The sequence below is a fragment of the Desmodus rotundus genome, chromosome 4, assembly GCF_022682495.2.
Source record: "Desmodus rotundus isolate HL8 chromosome 4, HLdesRot8A.1, whole genome shotgun sequence".
NCBI lineage: Eukaryota > Metazoa > Chordata > Mammalia > Chiroptera > Phyllostomidae > Desmodus > Desmodus rotundus.
The window spans coordinates 96,198,995-96,219,243 of record NC_071390.1 but is presented as its reverse complement, the minus strand read 5'-3'; the positions used below and the strand labels follow the sequence as shown (position 1 = coordinate 96,219,243).

Sequence of the window (20,249 nt, the reverse complement as noted above, 5' to 3'; positions counted from 1 at the left end):
CCAAACCAGTATTAGAATAATTGTTAAGGGGTCTTCCAGAAGAAGAAGGAGAAGGAGAAAGAAAAGGAAAAGAAAATATTAATGATGAAATAGCAGCAATACATACCTATCAATAATTGCTTTAAATGTAAATGGATTAAATGCTGCAATTAAAAAAACAAGGTGGCTAGATGGATAAGAAAACATGACCTATGTATATGCTGTCTATATATAGAGACCCACTTTGGATCAAAAGACACACACAGAATGAAAGTAAAGGGATAGAAAAAGATATTTCAGGCAAATGAAAATGAGACAAAAGCTGTAGCAATACATACATTAGAAAAAATAGACTTTAAAACAAAGGCTATAACAGGAGATGAAGAAAGACCCAGCAATCCACTTCTAAGTATTTATACAAAGAAAACCAAAACACTAATTAAAAAAGACACTGCACTCCTATGTCTAATACAACAGTATTTGCAATGTCAAGATATGGAGCAACTTAAGTATCCATCAATAGATGAATGGATAAAGAAGATATGGTATGAAAAGATATTTCATATACAATGGAATATTACTCTACCATAAAAAGAGTGAAATCTTGCCATTTGCAATATGGGTGGACCTAGAGGGTATCATGCTAAGTGAAATAAGTCAGACAGAGGTGGACAAATACCCTATCATTTTACTTATATGTGGAATCTAAAATACAAATTAAACAAAACAGAGAGACTCATCAATATAGAGAACATTTTGATGGTTGCCAGATGGGAGAGGGTTGAAGAGATGAATAAAAAAGGAAGGGATTAAGTGTACAAATTGCCAGTTATAAGAACAGTCATGGGGCCCTAGCTGGTGTGGCTCAGTGGATTGAGTGCTGACCTGCAATCCGAAGGGTCACCAGTTCAATTCTCAGGCAGGGCACATGCCTGGGTTTTGGGCCAGGTCCCCAGTTGGGGGCATGTGAGAGGCAGCCAGTTAATGCAATCTCTCACACGTGGATGTTTCTCTCTCTTTCTCCCTCCCTTCCCTTCTCTCTAATAATAAATAAATAAGTAAATAAGTAAATAAATAAATTTTTAAAAACTAACAGACATGGGGATATAAAGTTCAACATAGGGAACACAATCAATAATATTATATTATAGTAAGTATATAAGTATATATGGTGTCAGATGGGTTATTGGATGTATCGGAGTGATCACTTTGTAAGTTATGTAAATATCTAATCACTATGTGGTATATCTGAAACTAATATAATATTGTAAGTCAACTGTAATTGAAACATTAAAAAATTTGTTTAAAAGTAAAATTCTGTAAGAAAATGCTAAAGTAGAATTTGCTATATGTACTATATGGATCCGTTGGTGTACGATATAAGGGGAAATGCGGAGGAAAGCGCTGGTTTCCAACTCTACTTAGGGTGGTTCTCTTTGCACCACTCTGTTTAAGATGCATAGTATTCTTGTACTCAGTATGTGCGCGCACATTACACCTTAATACAAACGGGCCTTGTTTTGCCTTTTTTTTTCAGGGAGAGGAAGCAGCATTTTTTTTTGTTTTTGAAATAATGCCTTCAAAAGTTTAACTTTTTAAAAACTTTAATGTTTGACATGTGATTTAATAATCTGATTGTATTCACAATTTTTATCTATATTTATATGTTTTACGTATTTGGGTATGTCCTGAAGTAATTTGAAACATGTATATTTAAAAGAATGCTGTGTGATTCTGGTAACCAAATGTGCCCAGCTAATGGCACTATTCTATTTATGTGAAGAACCTTTAGTGAGAGTACCTGGAAAGCATAGGTTTAAATTTTTAGCTTATCTGATGTGCTAAGTCATGTGTCATAAAGAATTTTTCTATTCATAAACTGTGGTGGTTTAAGCTTTAACTAATATTCATAGAATATTTATCTTATAGTTTTTTAACTGACAGTATTATGTTTCTCATAGCTGATGGATTTAAGAAATGGATTTTCATATCTGAGGATTTTCATTTCATAGCCTAACTATTAAGTGGCTATGACTCCTAAGCCCCGGCTGGCTACTACATGCCTGTGTAATCTTGGGCAATTTACCGAATCTCCACTTTCCTGTCCATAAAATTGAGTTAACAAAAGGGAGTCTCTCTTAAGAATTATTGTGCGGATTAAGTGAGATAATGAGTGGAAGGTGCATTACACAGATTCTGGCACACAGTAGACTTTTAATTAATGCTAGTCATCATTACCTTTCTTTGTTGGTTTTACTGCATGAGTTAGATCTTCAGCTAGTTACAAACTTTAATCTCTAGTATTAACACTGCATTCTTGAACTTAAAAATATTAGTGTCTATGTGCTGCTGCGTCTTCATCTTTGAAATGGAAATATGATGCCTTCCTCATAGGAGATCTATGTATTTTAAAATGATTACCTGAACAATAAAGGATGTTTGCCAATTTCTTTGAAGATGGATAGGATTAGATGCTATATAGTCATTACTGTTGTTATTTCTATCAAAACATCAGGCATTTAAGGAAAAGGATCATAAATGGACCTATCCACACACTAATTACAATAATTAGTTTCTTATTGTACATCATACTTTTAAAAATATAGTCATTGTTTTGCTTTATGTTACGGTATCCTTTGGTCTGAACAAGCGTTTAAGGTTATGACCTAGAAAGAAGTCATCTGTGAGACAGACTAAAAATCAGACCTCAAGAGGAAATGATACAAAAATGGAAAGAAATCATAGTTCATCATCCAGTGTGGAACGTTTTAGGGAGAGACTGTTAGTAATTTTACTGACTGGCTCACGTTACCAAATTGCTCAAGGGTCTGGAGGGATGGAGAGAAATTACTCAAGCTTGATTGATTAAGGCCAATTGGTCCGCCTGCTCCATTGTTCCTTCCAAGCCAGTATAAAGGAATATTGTTTAAAATGTAAGAGTACCACGATCTTACCATGTTTTTTAATGTTTTAAATTCAACCAACATCTGCTGAGTACCTATACCTAGTAGCAAAGCCTCATTCCTAATGCTGTGGGGAAACTATTTTCCTCATGGGCTTGCAGTCTGCTCTTAGGGGAAACCTGGGGAGAGCCACGGGAAGGTATCTTTACTAGCAAAGAATTAAAGAGGTGAGAGATTCTAGGTGAGGAAGCCAGTTATAAAAACTGGGAATTCTCAGTTATTGACAATAATAGATGCTAGATATTGATATATGAATTATGATTATATTAATGTTATTATATTATAGCAATAACATAAGTGGTTTATAGAATTTATTTAATTTTTACAACCATCCAGGAATGTAAGTAATATACATTTTAGAGATCCTTATTTTAGAGATGAAGACATGGGAGGGCTACAAAGATTAATTGTTCAAGGTCATACTGGTGATAGGTAGTAGGGTCCAGTGGAGAGGGACTGGAAATGAGGTGATGGAAAAAATGTTTAAATTCAGAGTGACTGAATGTGGGAAGTAAAGAGAGAGAGGGAGAAATTGAAGATGGCTCTTACTGGGTAACCTTACTGAGGTACCCTTATTATTCATCAAATAAGTTTGTGAATAATAAATAAGGAATTCTGCTTTGAAAGGTTGGATTTGAGATGTTGGCAGGACCAGCCTGGTGGAAGTGTGGAGCTGGTTATTGGGAGTAGAGTGTGGAAGTGAAATAGTCTGAGAGTAATCCGAACATTTGGTGAGAAGGCAGGCCTTGGGAGAGGGTGCAGACAAGGAGAGGCTAGAGAGAGAGCACTGTCATCTGAGAAGAAGAGGAGAACTGGGGAAGGAAGAATCAGAAGGTCTGGGGTAACCAAAATGGGAAAGAGTAGTGAGTAAGAACCCCAGGGTGGAGAGAACTTAAGAAACAATGGGTGGGAAAAAGAAGGCCCTGGCCTGGTGTTCAGTTGGCTAGAGCCTCGTCCTGATACACCAAGGTTGCAGGTTTGATCCCTGGTCAGGGCATATAAAGAATCAACCAATGAATGCATAGATAAGTGGATCAACAAATTGATGTTTCCGTCTGTTCTTTCTGTCTGTCTCTCTCTCACCATCTCTCCTTCTCTCTCTTCTTCTCCCATCTTCTCTCTAAAATCAATCAATTAAAAAAAAAAAAAAGAGGGTGGTAAATAGACCATTGACCAGAGAGGGAAGAGTGTGGGATTTTTGCCTTATTTGGTAAGCAGAAGTCCATGAGCAGTTTTTGAAAAACCAAACAAAAACCAAAACCAATTTTTTTCAAGTAGAAGGATCAGGAGCTTAATGCCCTGGGCTGAGGAGTGAGCCGGTGGTGGAAATCTGCTGGAGTGCAGGGGACCGAGGGGACTCTTTATGAGGGTGAGAGGAGTCCTCAGGCTGAGGGAATAGGGCAGTAGAGGGAGATTTTATATTTTTTTAAGAGTAAACGATAATTTATTGGCTATAGTTCCAGACTAAAATAAAGACATGACCAGAAGATAGACAGGGAAGCTGGCAAAGAAAAGGAGTAAGGGTTGTTTTTTTTTTCTATGGCCGAAGAGAAACAAGAAAAAAAAAAATGGATGGGAATATCCTAAAAAGTAAAATCTAATACAGAAAAGTTGAGAAAACTATTTTCTTTTTAAAATTATTTTATTGTCATTCAATTACAGTTGTCTGCATTTACCCCCCTCCTTTCCCCTCTACCCCAGCCAAACCCACCTCCCTCCCTTGCTTTCACCCCCCCTCCCCTCATTGGTTTTGTCCATGTGTCCTTTGTAGTTGTTCCTGAAAACGCTTCCTCCCATTGTCCCCTCCCATCTCCCTTCTGATTTCTGTCAGATTGTTCTTAACTTCAATGTCTCTGGTTATATTTTGCTTGCTTTGAGAAAAACTATTTTTCTGATAATCTATTTCTCAGGGAGGCCTCAGTGGCATTCTTTAATATGTTTTATTTTTCCAGAGAGCCCTGTACTTTTCCTTCAAAACATTCATCACACTTACCACACTTGTACAGCGTCTGGTTTCACCACTAGATTGCAATCTACTCTTTTAGGAGGTCAGTCAGATGTCTGTCCTGTTCCCTGCTGAGCCTCCAGAACATAGAAAGAACTGCATGCCTGGTGCATAGCAGAGCTTCCAAGAGATTTGATGTGTTAATATTGGACAACATCACAGATTTTCTCTCTGTTTTTGCCGTGTTGCAAAATGCCTGACACACAATAAATACTTCACACATACTTGCTAAATGAATGATTCTTCTCAGTGAAATAAGAAGTGAGTTCATCTTTTGAGATGATAATAACTAAAACATTTTGAGTTCTGCCTGGGTGCTAGGCACTGCATTAAGTACTTTTATGCTAGCTGCTGTAGCAAATAAACCACAGAGTTGCAGTGGTTTGCATAACAGAAGTTTCTTACTCACTAACTCTATAAAGTAGATGGAACAGGCAGCTGTCCTCCTGTCAGAGACAGACTCCTTCCCCGTCCAGTTCCACCATCCTAGGCCCTGCGATGGGGGAAGAGGATGAGAATACGGCACCTGGCCTCACAGGGGCTAGGATGCCACTTCCTAGGGACAACTCTGTATGTTATGGAAATGGGAACATGAATTTTGGTGGACACTTAGTCATCTCTTTGACACATGAGCTCCTTGCCTTTTACAATGGCCCTGGGAGGGAGGCACTGTTATCCCCACTTTACAGATAAGGCTGCAGAGGCTTATACCTGCCCCAAAACACTAAGGTTCTGATCTGGGATTTAAACTTTGGTCTATCAAACCCAATAGCCTCTATTCTTTTTAAAAAAAGATTATATTTTTTGATGACTATGAGAGGGAGGGAGGGGCAGAGAGAGAGAGGGAGAGAAAGAAAGAAAGCATTCATTTGTTGTTTCTTGCATGTGCCCTGACCTGGGATTGAACCCACAACCTTGGTATATTGGGACAATGCTCTAACCAACTGAGCTACCTGGCCAGGACACAATAGCCTCAAATGTCCTCTATTAACCACTAGACCAGTGTTTCTCAAGTGGAAGCAATTCTGTCCCCAAGAGACAAGAGGACATTTGGCAAAGTCTTTATTATTATTTCCTTTTTTTGGGGGAAGGGCAGGTACTACTGACATCTAGTGGGTAGAGGCCAGGAATGCTACTAAACATTCTAGAATGCACAGGACACCCCTAGCCCCCAACATATATACACAAAACAAAAAATTACCAGGCCCAAAATGTCACTAGTGCCAAGGTTGAGATATTCTGAACTAGACATTACCCATCATGGTGGAAAGTAAGGTCGAAGGAAGACATGGCTGAAAAAGATTAGGAACAGGTGCTGTGAGGAATAAGCTGAATGTTAGTTATGAAAGGGTATAAAGGATCGGCAAATAGCAGAAAGGTGCTGGTGGCTGTTTAATGTGGAAGAAGGTAAATGGTTCTATTATTTTTCTGTTGACTACCTGGCATTTCTGGGTCTCGATAGTATTTTTGAAGTTGTCTGTACTTTACTGGGTGAAAATATTGTCCTTTAAACCATTTCGTTTCTGAACTCAGGGAGACAAGACTCGCCCTTTTATCACGTCCAGTCCTACAAATGGAGCCAAGTCCATTGCAGAAGGCTGGCTCTCTGCAAACCCATATGACAAGCATTTTGGTGATGTACATTTTTATGACTACACCAGTGATTGCTGGGATTGGAACATTTTCCCAAAAGCTCGATTTGCATCTGAATATGGATATCAGTCCTGGCCTTCCTTCAGCACATTAGAAAAGGTAAGCCACTCTTGATTTCCCAGTGATTCATTCAGAACAGTGGGCTATGGGCTTATCCGTGACTCCCTCCATAAGTGGTTCAAAAAACCAAATGAAATCTAACTGTTATTTTAAATTGTTTTTCAGGAAGAAGATAATAGAATATCACTTTTTTTTTCTTTAACCTTTGGGGAGTTAAACCCATGTAGTCATCATTTTAGGGACTGTACCTTTTCTATGTTACTTTTGATTATGTTCCTTCAGGAGCACTTACAATTTAATGGGAGCCAACGGCTGCTTAAACCTGATTTATTATTACACGTGAAAATAAGTCTCACCTGCCACTTTCTGTATATCCTACCACTTTTTAAAATCATTTACAGATATTCAGAACGGGATAGTTTACTACAGCAAGAGAAATGAACGTGATAGATTAAGTCTTTGTCTAATATTATCATGTCACATCATTCATGTCTTTTCTCTCCTCTTCTTCCTCCTTCTTTTCTTCATGTTGGTGTATTTGATTTTCAGTATGGCATTTCACTTTCTCTGTTCCTGAAGATTCACTTTTGTACATTGATTCAGTTTTAGAATTATATATGTTCTTTTTAAAACAACTGTAGTGAAATGTAATTTGGTGAGCATAGAAGGCACCAATTTAACGTGTGCAGCTTCATGGTTTTCAGTATCTTCCCAGAGCTGTGCGCCCTCAATGTGATCTAATTTTAGAACATTTTCATCACCCCCAAAGAAACCCTGCACCCATGCGCAGTCACTGCCCACTTTCTCTGTCCCTCCCGCCCCTGCTCTAGGCAGTAGTAATCTGCTTTGCACATCTATATATTTGCTTGTTCTGCCCATTCCTTATAATTGTAGTAATGAAATACATGATTACTTGAGATGGGCTTCTTGCACTTAGCATAATTTAAGAAAAGTATTTTATTGATTATGTTGTTCAAGTTGTATCGTTTTTTTCCCCTTTATTCCCCTCCACCCTGTATCCCCCATCCCATCACCATTCCCCCACCTTAGTTCATGTCCATGGGTCATACATACAAGTTCTTTGGCTTCTCCATTTCCTGTACTACTCTTAACCTCCCCCTGTCTATTTTGTACCTATCATTTATGCTTCTTATGCCCTGTACCTTTTCCCCTATTCTCTCTCCACCCACTCCCCGCTGATAACCCTCCAAGTGATCTCTGTTTCTGTGATTCTGTTCATGTTCTTTTATTTGGGACATATTTTTTCATCTCAGCATGCCTGTTATGTAGAAGGGGTGGAGCCTTAGGTATCTGCCAGGGCGGGACAACCCACTTTGCTGGGTTGTGGCAGTGTATGTGGGAGAGGGGTCTGAAAGGGAACAAGGCAGCTTGCTCAGCTCTCAGCTGGCTTTCAGTCACTTCCTCCACCAGCCATAAGCACATTGGGCCCTTCTGGTGCTGATCCCTGGGTAGGTGGTTTTGTGCACATTCTAGAACCCTGTGGGTCTCTCCAACCTATACTCCTGTGATACTGGGAGTTTCTCCTGCTGCTGCAACCCCCACAGGTTTTTTTCAGTTAGGGGCTTTGAGGCTTTATTTTCCCGCACTGGAGCCCTGGTTGTGGGGTCTGTCTCACTCCCCAGTTGTTCCTCCCAGTTTATCCATATGCAAATGTGGGACCGCCCACTCTGCCAGCTTGCTGGTCCCCCAGCCACCACCTTGTCACAGTCCTCTCCACCCCTCCTACCAGTCTGGATGAATGTTTCTTCTTTAACTCCTTGGTTGTTGGACTTCCATACAGTTCGGTTTTCTGGCAATTCTGGTTATTTTGTGTTTTTAAATTTGTTGTTGTCCTTCTTGTGGTTGTGCGAGGAGGCAAAGTATATCTACTTACACCTCCATCTTGGCTCACTGACTTAGCATAAATTTTTCAAGGTTTATCCATATTGTATCATTTATTACTATGTCACTTCTTAAAAAGATCTTATTTATTTATTTTTAGAGAGAGGGAAAGGGAAGGAGAGAGGGAGAGAAACATCAATGTGTGGTTGCCTCTCATGCGCCCCCTACTGGGTAAATGGCCTATAACCCAGGCATGTGCTTTCAGTGGGTATTGAACCAGCCACAGTTTGGTTTGTAGGCCAGCACTCAATCTACTGAGCCACACCAGCCAGGGTAGTATGTCACTCCTTTTTATTCCTGAATAATATTTCGTTGTATGGATATACCACATTTTGTTTGTCCATTTATCATTTGATGTATATATGTGTTACTTCCACTTTTTTGCTGTTATGAGTAATGCAGCTCTGACCATTTGTATACCTGTTTTTGTGTGAATATCTATTAAGTTTATAACTAGGATGGAATTGCTAGGTCATATGGTAACTGCATCTTTATCATTCTAAGGAACTACCAAACTGTGTTCCATTGTGGTTCCACCATTTTACATTCTTACCAACAATGTATAAGGGTTTCAATTATTCCACATTCTTGCCAATACTTGTTATTTCCCTTTTTTTTGTTTTTTGTTTGCATTTCCTTGGACATTTATATTTATAGGAAATTTGCATTTGTTTGGTTAATCATATTGATCATGTTTTCATGTGCTTGGTGTTCATTTATATATCTTCCTTGGAGAAATATATATTCAAATCTTTTCCCATTTTTTAAATTGGGTTATTTGTCTTTTTAATATTGATATGTATATCAATAATAAAATCAATATATATTGATATATATATTCTGGATATGTTTTTATTAGATATATAATTTGTGAATATTTTCCCCTAATTTGTGAGCTGACTTTCTACTTACTGATTGTGTCATTGAAAGTGCAGGCATTTTTAATTTTGTTGAAGTCCTATTTATCCATCTTCTCGTTTATCTCTTGTCCTTTTAGTGTTGTATCTAAGAAACCATGCCTAACCTGGGTCACAAAGGTTTACTTCAGTTTTGCATTCTAGTTTTAGCTTTTGAATTTAGGTCTGTGATCTATGTTGGGTTAATAACTGTGTATGATGTGAGGTAGATGTGCAGGTTCATTCTTTTGCAGGTGAATACCCAGTTGACCTAACAATATTTATTGACTACATTATTACTTCCCTCACTGGGTTCTCTTGACCTCTTTTTCGAAAAGATTTATTTCTGGATTCTTAATTTTGTTCCATTATTTATTATGTCTATTTTATGCCTCTGCACGCTGTCATGATTACTGTAGCTTTGTAGTAAGTATTGAAAGCAGGAAGAATGAGTTCACCAACTTTGTTCTTCTTTCAAGATTGTTTTGACTGTTTTGGGTTTTTTGCATTTGCATATGAATTTTAGGATCACTTTACCAGTTTCTGTAGAAAAGCCAGCTGGGATTTTGATAGGGGTTGTGTTGAATATGTAGAGCAGTTTGCAAAGTATTGCCATCTTAACAATATTGTCTTCTGATCTATGAATATGTGATATCTTCTTTAATTTGCTGGTTTTTGGTATACAAGTCTTATACTTCTTTAGTCAAATTTATTCCTAAATATTTTATTCCTTTTGGTCCTATTTTAAATGAAATTGTTTTCTTAATTTTCAGATTGCTCATTACTAGTGTTATAAAGATAGAATTTTTTTGTATATAGAATTTATGTTTTGTAACCTTGTAGAACTCATTTATTAGCTCTAATAGTTTTCTAATTTTTTAGAGGTATTTCTATATAAAAGAGCATGTCATCTGCATGTAGCGGTAGTAGTATTTCTTCCTTTCCAATTTGGGTGACTTTTATTTACTTTTCTTGCCTAATTGCTCTGGCTAGGACCTACAGTACAATGAAGAATAGAAGTGGTAAGATCAAACATCCTTGTCCCCTTTCTTTCCTTATGGAGAAATCTTTCAGTCTTTTGCTGTTTAGTATGATGCTGTTTAGTAGGTTTTTCATAGATACCCTTTAGCACGTTGGGACAGTTCCCTCTTACTCCTAGTTTGTTGAGTGTTTATATCATGAAAAAGTGTTGGATGTTGTCTCATGCATTTTGTTCATCTATTGAAATGATCATGTAGTTCTTGGCCTCCTCCACCATCTCTTGTGTAAAGTAACCACAAAGTTTTAAAACTATTTCAAAGTCTTCCTCAATTTCACCACCTGAACACAACTATATTTGCCTCTACATATCAAAGTTGTATTGTACTTTTAGCTTTAATATTTATGTTATAAGCTTAGTTTTCTACCCCCCACCCCTTTTATTAGTCTCATATTGTGGGGCTGATCTTTTGGGAATACTACTATTTCAAATGAAGGAGGAAGGAGTTCAGTATCCTCCTAGGAACAAGTGTTGAGAATGGGAATGAAGTCATGAAAGAAGCAAAAATATTTACTGAGCAGATGCTGTGTACCAAGAGCCCGTTGTTTTATTTGACAGTAATCCACCCTCTTTCCATTTTTACGGAGGCCCAGAAGGGAACCAAGGCACTGGAAAGTGACAGTTCTGTCTACATTCCTAGGTAGTGAGTAATACATCTGGATTCAAACTTATTATCAGACTCCAAGGCTGATGACTCTCTTTTCACTGTATTTCAGAAAGGTTTTAGAAATTGCAAAACCTCTTTTGTAAATGTATAACCATTTCTATTTACCTCCTCAAAATAATGGAATTGCCTTGTTTTTGTGTTATGTCTGATGATGTTCAAAGATAGTCATCACTATAGTTTAAAAGAGGGAAAAATGTAGAGAAGTTCTGTTCATTATGAATCCTTTATTTAGTCATTGCCTCTATTCAAGTGACATTGATTAGTTGAGGATTTGAATAAGTAATACAAAAATAAAAGAAGCCAAAAGAATAATTTTACATAAAAATTTGACTTTTTTATTTAGAGCTTTTCTGGTGTGTTCAACAAAAATATTTAAAAAGTCTGTCTCCAGTGTGGGATGTAAAATAATCATATTTTCAACAAGCATTTATCAATTTTGCACGGTGATTAAGAGCTTGGACTTTGGAATAGACTGATCTGGATTTGAATCCTAGCACTACCCCAAACTAGCTGTATTGCTTTGGAAAAACTTTTGTATTTACTGTATTGTGCTGTGTATAAAGTGTACTTTTTTTGCCCAAATTTTTGAGGGAAGAATAAGGATGTGCATTATACCTGGGCAGTACCTGAAATACATTGGATCTGTTCTTGTGTTTTGTAATTATTTGTTCCATAAAATTTCTTGTATCATATGTTAAAAAATAAATGCTAAAATTCCTTCATAATATAAAAAACATGCATCTAAATATAAATAAATAAGTAAATAAATAGAAGTAAAAAATTAAAACAAAAGACTTTTTTCCCTGAAAGTTTAGGTCAAAGACGTGGGTGCACATTATACACCAGAGCACATTATATGTGGCAAGATATGGTAATCGTTTTGAATTTCAATGTTCTTACTGGTAAATTGGGGTTATAGAAGTAAATTACCTCTTAGGACTCTGTGTGTGCGCATGCGATGGTGTGTAAAGATTAAGTTAATTAATACATTGAAGCCTTAGCACAGTTATTGACACACAGTGAGAACCCATAAGATGTAAGCTGTTGTTACTATTCACCAAGGTCATTCTGGCCATACGATTTGCTTTATTTTGTTCAGGTGCATCCAGGTTTAAAGAGGGAGAGGCTTGAACTGGATTGCACAAAGAGCTTTGAATCTTGGGCAAATTATCTAACCTTTCTGTGTTTGGTTTTCTCATCTGTAAAACAGGGTGATAACACTGCCTACTCATAAGATTGTTATGAGGATTAATTTAGTTAACATTCTTGAAGCAACCAGAATCTTACCTAGCACTATCTAATTCCTTCTGGTAACATTGTTACAGTTGAAATTTACAAGACTTCCAAACTACAGCTATCAGAAGGTAGAAATTTCCCACATAACAGAAGATAGGGTTACTGATTATGGGATACATTCAAATTACTGATGAGAGAGAGGGCTGAGAGGCCCAGAGGTGTGTTTCCAGACTTTAAAAAGGAAGAATAATTTTTAAAAGCAAGATTATTGGTAAAGATACGTGCATCTCAGATGGGTACAGATGACTGATACTAATACCTCTATTTAAAAAAAATAATAGGAGTAATTTGTGTTCTCTAAACTGTCTGGTGGTAACAGTTTTGAAAAATATACAAGGTCTGACACAAATAATGCCCCCTTTTATTGCAAAATCTTTTAGTACAAAACCATAAGCATGTAATTTTGTAACATAACAATATCACACTCAAGCACATCATATGAAATTTCAGGTGAATTGTTCAAATTAAAACTATAAATTATTATACCCATATTATTACCCTACCAGCCATACTCAGGCAAGCCTTACTCTCCAGACCCTGTATATATAATTTGGGAAAACTGCACATTAAGTATGGTTAATGTACGTTACTAACATTTGGTATAAATAAATGCCTAAAGAATAACTTTTTCCTTTTAAGGTGATTGGTCTATGCAACGCTGGGATTTATAAGTCATAATTTATGAACAAGGACTAAACTCTTTAATTTTTAGGGGTTTTTTGAGGGGGTGTGGAATATGTTTTTTCAAAGTCTCTGTGTAACTTTGATTAAAACTCTGATATTTTCAGATGTAGCCATCAATTATATCTTTATCAAATGCTAATAGTGCATTACATCATGGGCCTAGAAGCCAGAATTATTGCCTTTTTTTTTCTGTAAAAGGACACTATTAATGTGCGTGGGGTTTTTTGGTTTTGTTTTTTTAAACTTTGACCTGATGATAACTTATTAAAGGGATAGGAGAAAGATCCTGTAAGTTATGCTTGGCTTAAAAAAAAGATTTAGTTTAGGGAAAAAGAGAATTACTTTTTGGTTTGTGTCTTCAACTATATCAAAATTAAACATTTCAGTATTTTGACCCAGCGATTCTGCTGCTGGGAATATACCCTAAGAATCCTGAAACACCAGTTCAAAAGAACTTATGTACCCCAATGTTCATAGCAGCACAGTTTACAACAGCCAAGTGCTAGAAGCAACCTAAGTGCCCATCAGTAAATGAGTGGATCAAAAAACTGGTACATTTACACAATGGAATACTGCACAGAAGAAAGAAAGAAGGAATTCCTACCTTTTGCAACAGCATGGATGGAACTAGAGAGTATTATACCAAGTGAAATAAGCCAGGTGGTGAAAGACAAATCCCATATGATTTCACTAGTAAAGGACTCTAATGAACAAAATTAACTGACAGACAAAATAGAACCAGAGGCATGGAAACATGGAGCAGACTGACAGTGACCAGAGGGGAGGGGAGTAAGGGTGGAAAGCAGGGGAAGGAACTAGACAAAGAACTTGTAGGAATGACACACGGGCATGGACAACAGTGTGGGAGGGACTGTGGGAGCTGGAGGTGGGAGGGGCGGAGGAGGGCAAAGGGGGAAAATTGGGACAGCTGTACTAGAATAACAATAAAAATGATTTAAAAATAAAAAGGAATAAAAAATTAAACATTTCAAATATATATAATCATGGAGAAGCAAATGAGCAAGTGCTAAAGTTTTACCATCTTACTAGTGGTGTTTATTCCTGTTAAAGAATTTACAGTTTTAACAGAATGTTGATTTCAGTCCAGAATGTTATTCAGTTTTGATAATTTATTTACTTAAATAGATAAAATGTCATCTAAAAATACACATAACTAGTGTTTTTAAAAGGAATAGTATTTTAATTAGGTAAGACTTTCAATGGAAATATCAAATTGTAATTTTCCAAGTTTGAATAAGGGAGGGTATAGGTACAAATCCTGGTTTTGTAATTTGACTTTGCACAAGGCTGGTCTTCCACCAATGATTCATATGATGGCAAAATGATCTGTGAAATTATTGCAGTGTGCAGGGTACTTTTCAAGTTTGTCATGAATATGTAGAAAAGTAATTTTACTCCTAATTTCCCAATTTGTACCTCTTACTCTTTACTCTAAAGGTTTCATCTAAAGAGGACTGGTCTTACAAAAGCAGATTTTCACTTCATCGACAGCATCATGAAAATGGTAACAATGAAATGCTTCGTCAGGCTGGACTGCATTTCAAACTCCCTCAAAGCACAGATCAATTACGCGCATTCAAAGATACCATTTACCTTACTCAGGTAAGACATGTTCATTCTGGAGTTCCAAAGGTTCCTGCAGTTAACATAAGAGATCATGCACGTTTTGTAAACCTTATGTGGTGAAAACTATTTTTTATTTTACTGATGAAGGAATTTAACTTCTTCAAAACAGACGTGTGTTAACCTGTAAGACCTGAAATAGTTAATTTTTGGCATTTCTTTTTCTTACAAGAACAGCTCAGAAAGTTCTACAAAAAAATGTGCATTAAAATGTTCCCCAGCTCAAGATTACTATAATGTTCCAGTAATTAAGACAGTAGCAAATCCTGAGGATGAAGTGGAACAATGGAACATAATAGAGCCCCGAAACAGACTCATCTATAATGTGGTCACCTGACTTATGGACATGATGCCACTGAAATTTTGTGGGAAGGGACAGTCTTATCAATGAACAGTGCTGTATCAAGTGGGTATCTTTATGGGAAAATAAATGAACTATGACTCCATATGCAAAATTTAATTTGATCAGTGATTAAAGATTCAATTGTGAAAGATAATGCAATAAAGCTTCTAGAGAGAACATAGGAGAATACTTCATTACTGGCACAGGGAAAGAATTCTTAACAGGACATAAAAACTGTATGAAAGAAAATAATAATAAATTAGACTTCATTAATATTATGGACTTTTGTATATCAATGAGATATACAAAACCATTAAGAGAAAGAGAAAGCAAGCCACAGATTGGGAAACAATATCTGTAATACATATATCTGATAAAAGATTTATATGCAGAATAGAGAACTTCCATAAAGCAATAAGAATAGACAGATAACCTATTAGAAATGGACAAAAACCTGAACAGGCGCTTCACCAAAAAAGATATCCAAATGGTCAGTAAGTATATGAAAATGTGCTCAATTTCATTTTTAATCAATGAAAAGCAAATCAAAGCTGTGCCGGGATAACTCTACACACAATGTAATTTTAGCACAATGGCTAAAATTAAAAAGATTGACATTACCAACTGTTGGTGAGGAGGTAGGACAGCTGAAACTTTTCGATAAAGTTAGTAGGAGTAGAAATTGGTTTAACCATGTAGAAAAATTTTATGACAGTTTCTACCCAAGCTAAACATTTATTTACTCTTTGAATCAGCATTTCTGCTTCTAGCTATGTACCCAAGAAAAATGAGTGTATGTATCTGTCAACAGACACCTAAAATAATAGTCATAGCAGCTTTATTCATAATAGCCCCAATCAGAAACAACCTAAGTATTCTGTAACATAAAACTTCAAATTATGGTGTTGTTTATACAGTGAATACTCACAGAAATAAGAAACAATGAGCTGATATTAGCATAACTTGGATGAAGCTCACAGACATTATGGTGAGCAAAAGAAACACTGAAGTTTCAATATGGACAAAATGAATCAAGATGATAGAGAGCGAATTAGTGGTAAGGGCTCTTGTGGAGGGGGATGGTGAGCTACAAATAGGAAAGGATGCAAGGAATCTTTATGGAGTGCTAAAAAAGTTCTGTATCTTCTTCTGGGTGTTGGTCACATGGGTGCACATGTATGTTAAAAGTCCCTGAGTAGTACATTTAAGATCTATGCATGTCACATTTTGCAACTTACTGGACTATTTTTAAAACAGCTCTATTGAGATATAACTGACATACCATAAAATTCACTTATTTTAAGTGTACAATTGAATGATTTTTACTATATTTATCAGGTCTTACAACTGTCACGATAATCCAGTTTTAGAACACATCTTACATCCCGGAAGGATTTCTCATGCCCATTTGCACTCGCTCTCTCCTTTCTTACCTTCAGCCCTAGGCACAGTGCTTTCTGTCTCTGTAGATTTTACTTTTCTCAGTATCTCATGTAGATGGAATCATGTAATATGTGATCATTTGCATTGGGCTTTTATTAAAGTGAGCATAATGGCTTTGAAGTTTTTCTATGATTTAGCGTATATCTATACTTCATTCCTTTTTCTCGCTAGATGGTATAATCTTGTGTGATAGACTGTTTTTTATATCTACTCATCAGTTGAGGCACATTTGGATTATTATTAATTTTTGATTGTTATGGTAATACTATGAATACTTATATATAAATCTTTGAGCATTCATTTTAATTTCTCTAGGGTAGAAATATATGAGTCAAATTGCTGAGCTATGTGAGAAATTTACAATTAATTTTAAGAGAAACTATCAAACTGAATTTTGGATAATAATTTCATTTGAATGTTTCCATTTTACTTTTTTATTTGCCTATTTCATTCCACAAAACTGTGAACTACATAAGACTATATTAAAGCCACTGCTTAATTATCTGATGTTTTTGCCATACTTGATTCAAGTTCTGAGAGAGAAATAGCCTAATCACAGTCATATGAGTTGATCTGAAATCGATCACAGGTTTTTGTCAAACATGACTACATTTAAATTTTGCATATTAGTAGCATTTTTAAACTAAATTCGTGCTTACCCTCATCAGTTTTCTACTATATGAAAATGCAAAGTCCCAAATGGAAACTGAAACAGAAAACTGTAAGCCAAAAAAAACCAAACAAACAAACAAAAAAAACAAAACCTTGTGTTAGAAAGCAAAAAAAAAAAAGTGGTTAAGAGAATTTCAAAGTTTCAATCATAATCTTATCAGTTAGGGAAGTTTTGCCAATGTGATATTTAATTTCTGAAATTCATAAAACACAAGTTTAAAGATAATGTTGATATCTGTCCCTTTTATAGTGTTACACTTCATTTCTATTAGTTTTCTATAACCAATATTTTATAAAAGTGTCTCAGTTTTGATGTATGAAACAGGAAGATCTTTATTAGTTTTTCGTGTGTGCACGCACATGTGGTGTGAACCTTTTCAGCTGTTGTTTTTCGTGCTGGCTTTCCTCCTCCCAGCTGTTCATTTTATGACTGTTACTTTCTTCTATTTTCTCAAAACCCTATTAAGAGTACTGACAAAAATAATTCTTTCTGAACTCGTTAGCGTTCGAGGTAGTTAGGAACTGGGTGGACACGTAGACTTACATTATAGTTGCTGTTTTTTGTTGGCGACAGTGCTGTTTGGTAATTTAGCACTAACGTCCTATCACGCATTGGCTCACAGCTGGACCTGTCTTTGCTGGTTCTTCCTTGGGACTTTGTGATACACTAGATGGCATCTGAGATGAAAGAAATCAGAATTAGTGTTGGTTTTGGTTTTTAGTGTTGGATTTTCTTGACAGAAAGAGAAACAGGAAATGTTGGGGTAAAAAGTTTTTGCCCCTTGCTACTTTGATTTTAGAACAATCATCTTTAATCTATGTAAAACCTTTCTTTGGTCCATTTTCTCTGCTCCCATTCCCTGCCCTGTTCTTTTTCCCATGGTCTGCCATACTGTTCAGAAGCACAGGGTATTTGCCTAAGTGCCACTTGTCAAGACATTGTATTAGGCATTCTTTTCTGCAACTCTCAGAAAAATCTTGCCTGAGAAAGCTGTGCAGTAAGTTTCTTCAGATTGAGATCCTTCCGAAGGCTCTTCCTCTTTAATTCTTCTAGGGTTCCAAAATGATCTTGCCTCAACCTTTCATTCTCCTCCCCTGTCCTGTTGGGTTGTGTCCCACAGAGCCCACACAAGGCACACCCTCTTAAGCTGTGTCACCCATACCTCAGTACTGAGCTGAAGACTGACTGGCTGCCCTGATGCATGTAAACTAAGTGCTAAGGGACTTACTTTGCCAGAATGGCCTCTTACTAGGCAGTGAGAGAGGAAGCTGGGCCATGACAATCTTTGAGAACCCCTTCGCTTGTAGCCCCTGTAGTGCTCTCATTTATTCCTCCCATATTTACCAAGCATATAGTGGGGGCTAGATGCTTGGGGGCATGCTTGAGAGAGTCATATTCTTTAGAGATCCATTTTATCTCCCCCTGTTGCAAGTCTTGATCACAGGAAGTAAGAAGTAAAGGCAGGCTGTGCTGCCGTGGGCCCAGGTACTGATGACAACAGCTACCCTGGAATAGTTATTTGTTTTGGCAACAGCACTGCAATGTGATGGAAAATCCAGGCCATGTTGAGCTTTTAAGATGAGGATAGGATGGGGAAAAGAGGGGACTGAAGGTGAGATCACTAACATAGTCTATTACATACTAGTATATTGTATTTATAGGCATCGTGTACTTTGACAGTCAGGCAGACAATCAGCATTCTTTGGGTGTCTACGAAATGCCTAGCCCTGGGCCATGAGGTGCTTTGTATACCTTCTCGTGAGTTCTAACAACATCTCCAGATTTCTGTGTTACTATTTCAATTTTATATGTAAGGAAACAGAGGTTCAGGAAAGCTAAGTATTTTGCCCAAGTTATCAGCAATAAATGGAGCAGGTATCCACTTTTTAAACTATAATATTACATCCTATCATGATTATGATAGGGGAATTTTACAGCTACCTAGGTATTTAGTTGAATTATAATATCTATTTTCAGCACTGAAGTAAAACAGACATCAGAAATGTGGCACATTAAAAAAGGCCTTATTGGAATATTAAAGAAAATCAACAAAACCAAAAGTTAGCTCTTTGAAAAGATCAGCAAAATTGAAAAACCTGTAGCCAGACTGGCCAAGGAAAAAGAGAAGGCTCGGGTTACTAAATCAGGAAAGAAAAAGGAGCCATTACTATTGACCTTACAGAAGTAAAAAGGCAATAAGGGAATGCTGTAACTAATTGTATGACGATAAGTCATATAACCTAAATGAAATAGACACATTTCTAGAAAGACACAAACTCTGAAAACTGACTCAAGGAGACATAGAAGATCTGAGTAAACCTATAACAACTAAAGAGATTGAGTCAGTACTAAAAAAAACCTTCCTTTTACAAAGACGGTTTTAGTAGGGAATTCTAAAAAAACATAAAAATTAACATCCATCCCTCACAAACTCTTCCAAAAAATAGAAGAGGGGAAACCACTTCCTAACTGATTTTTTAAGTCATTATTATCCTGATACCAAAACTAGACAAAGACATACCAAGAAAAGCAAACTAAGGTCAATATCACTTATGAATATAGACAGAAAAACACCTTCAACAAAATACTAGCAGTCCAAATCTAGAAGCATATAAAAAGTTTGTACACCAGGATCAAGTGGGATTTATCCCAGGAATGTAACATTGGCTCAACATGTGAAAGTCAAATGCCATGTTAGCAGAATAAAGGAAAAATAACCATAGGATCATCTAGATAGATGAAGAAAAAGCATCAAACAAAATTCAATACACTTTTATGATTAAAAAAAAAATTCAACAAACTAGGAGTAAAGGGAGCTTCCTCAACCTGAAAAAGAGCATCTATGAAGAACCCATAGCTAATATCATATTTAATGGTGAAGACAGAAAGCTTTCTACCTAAGATAAGGAACAAGATAAGGATGCCTGCTCTTGCCACTTCTGTTCAACATTGTACTTGAGATTCTAGCCTGGACAAGTAGGCACGAAAATGAAATAAATGGC

At 36.5% G+C, this 20,249-nt stretch overlaps 1 protein-coding gene across 2 annotated transcripts in view; it reads left to right on the top strand.

Moving 5' to 3' along the window:
- The window catches only part of MANBA (mannosidase beta), a 112,162-nt gene that overhangs the window by 72,713 nt on the left and 19,200 nt on the right, over nucleotides 1-20,249 (top strand). Inside the window, exons 12-13 of one of the 2 annotated variants that reach the window (XM_053923079.1) lie at nucleotides 6,481-6,699; nucleotides 14,603-14,767. In XM_053923079.1, the coding sequence (XP_053779054.1) occupies nucleotides 6,481-6,699; nucleotides 14,603-14,767 (384 nt within the window). The remainder of the gene's footprint in view (nucleotides 1-6,480; nucleotides 6,700-14,602; nucleotides 14,768-20,249) is intronic. The other variant, XM_053923080.1, reaches the window with a different exon arrangement.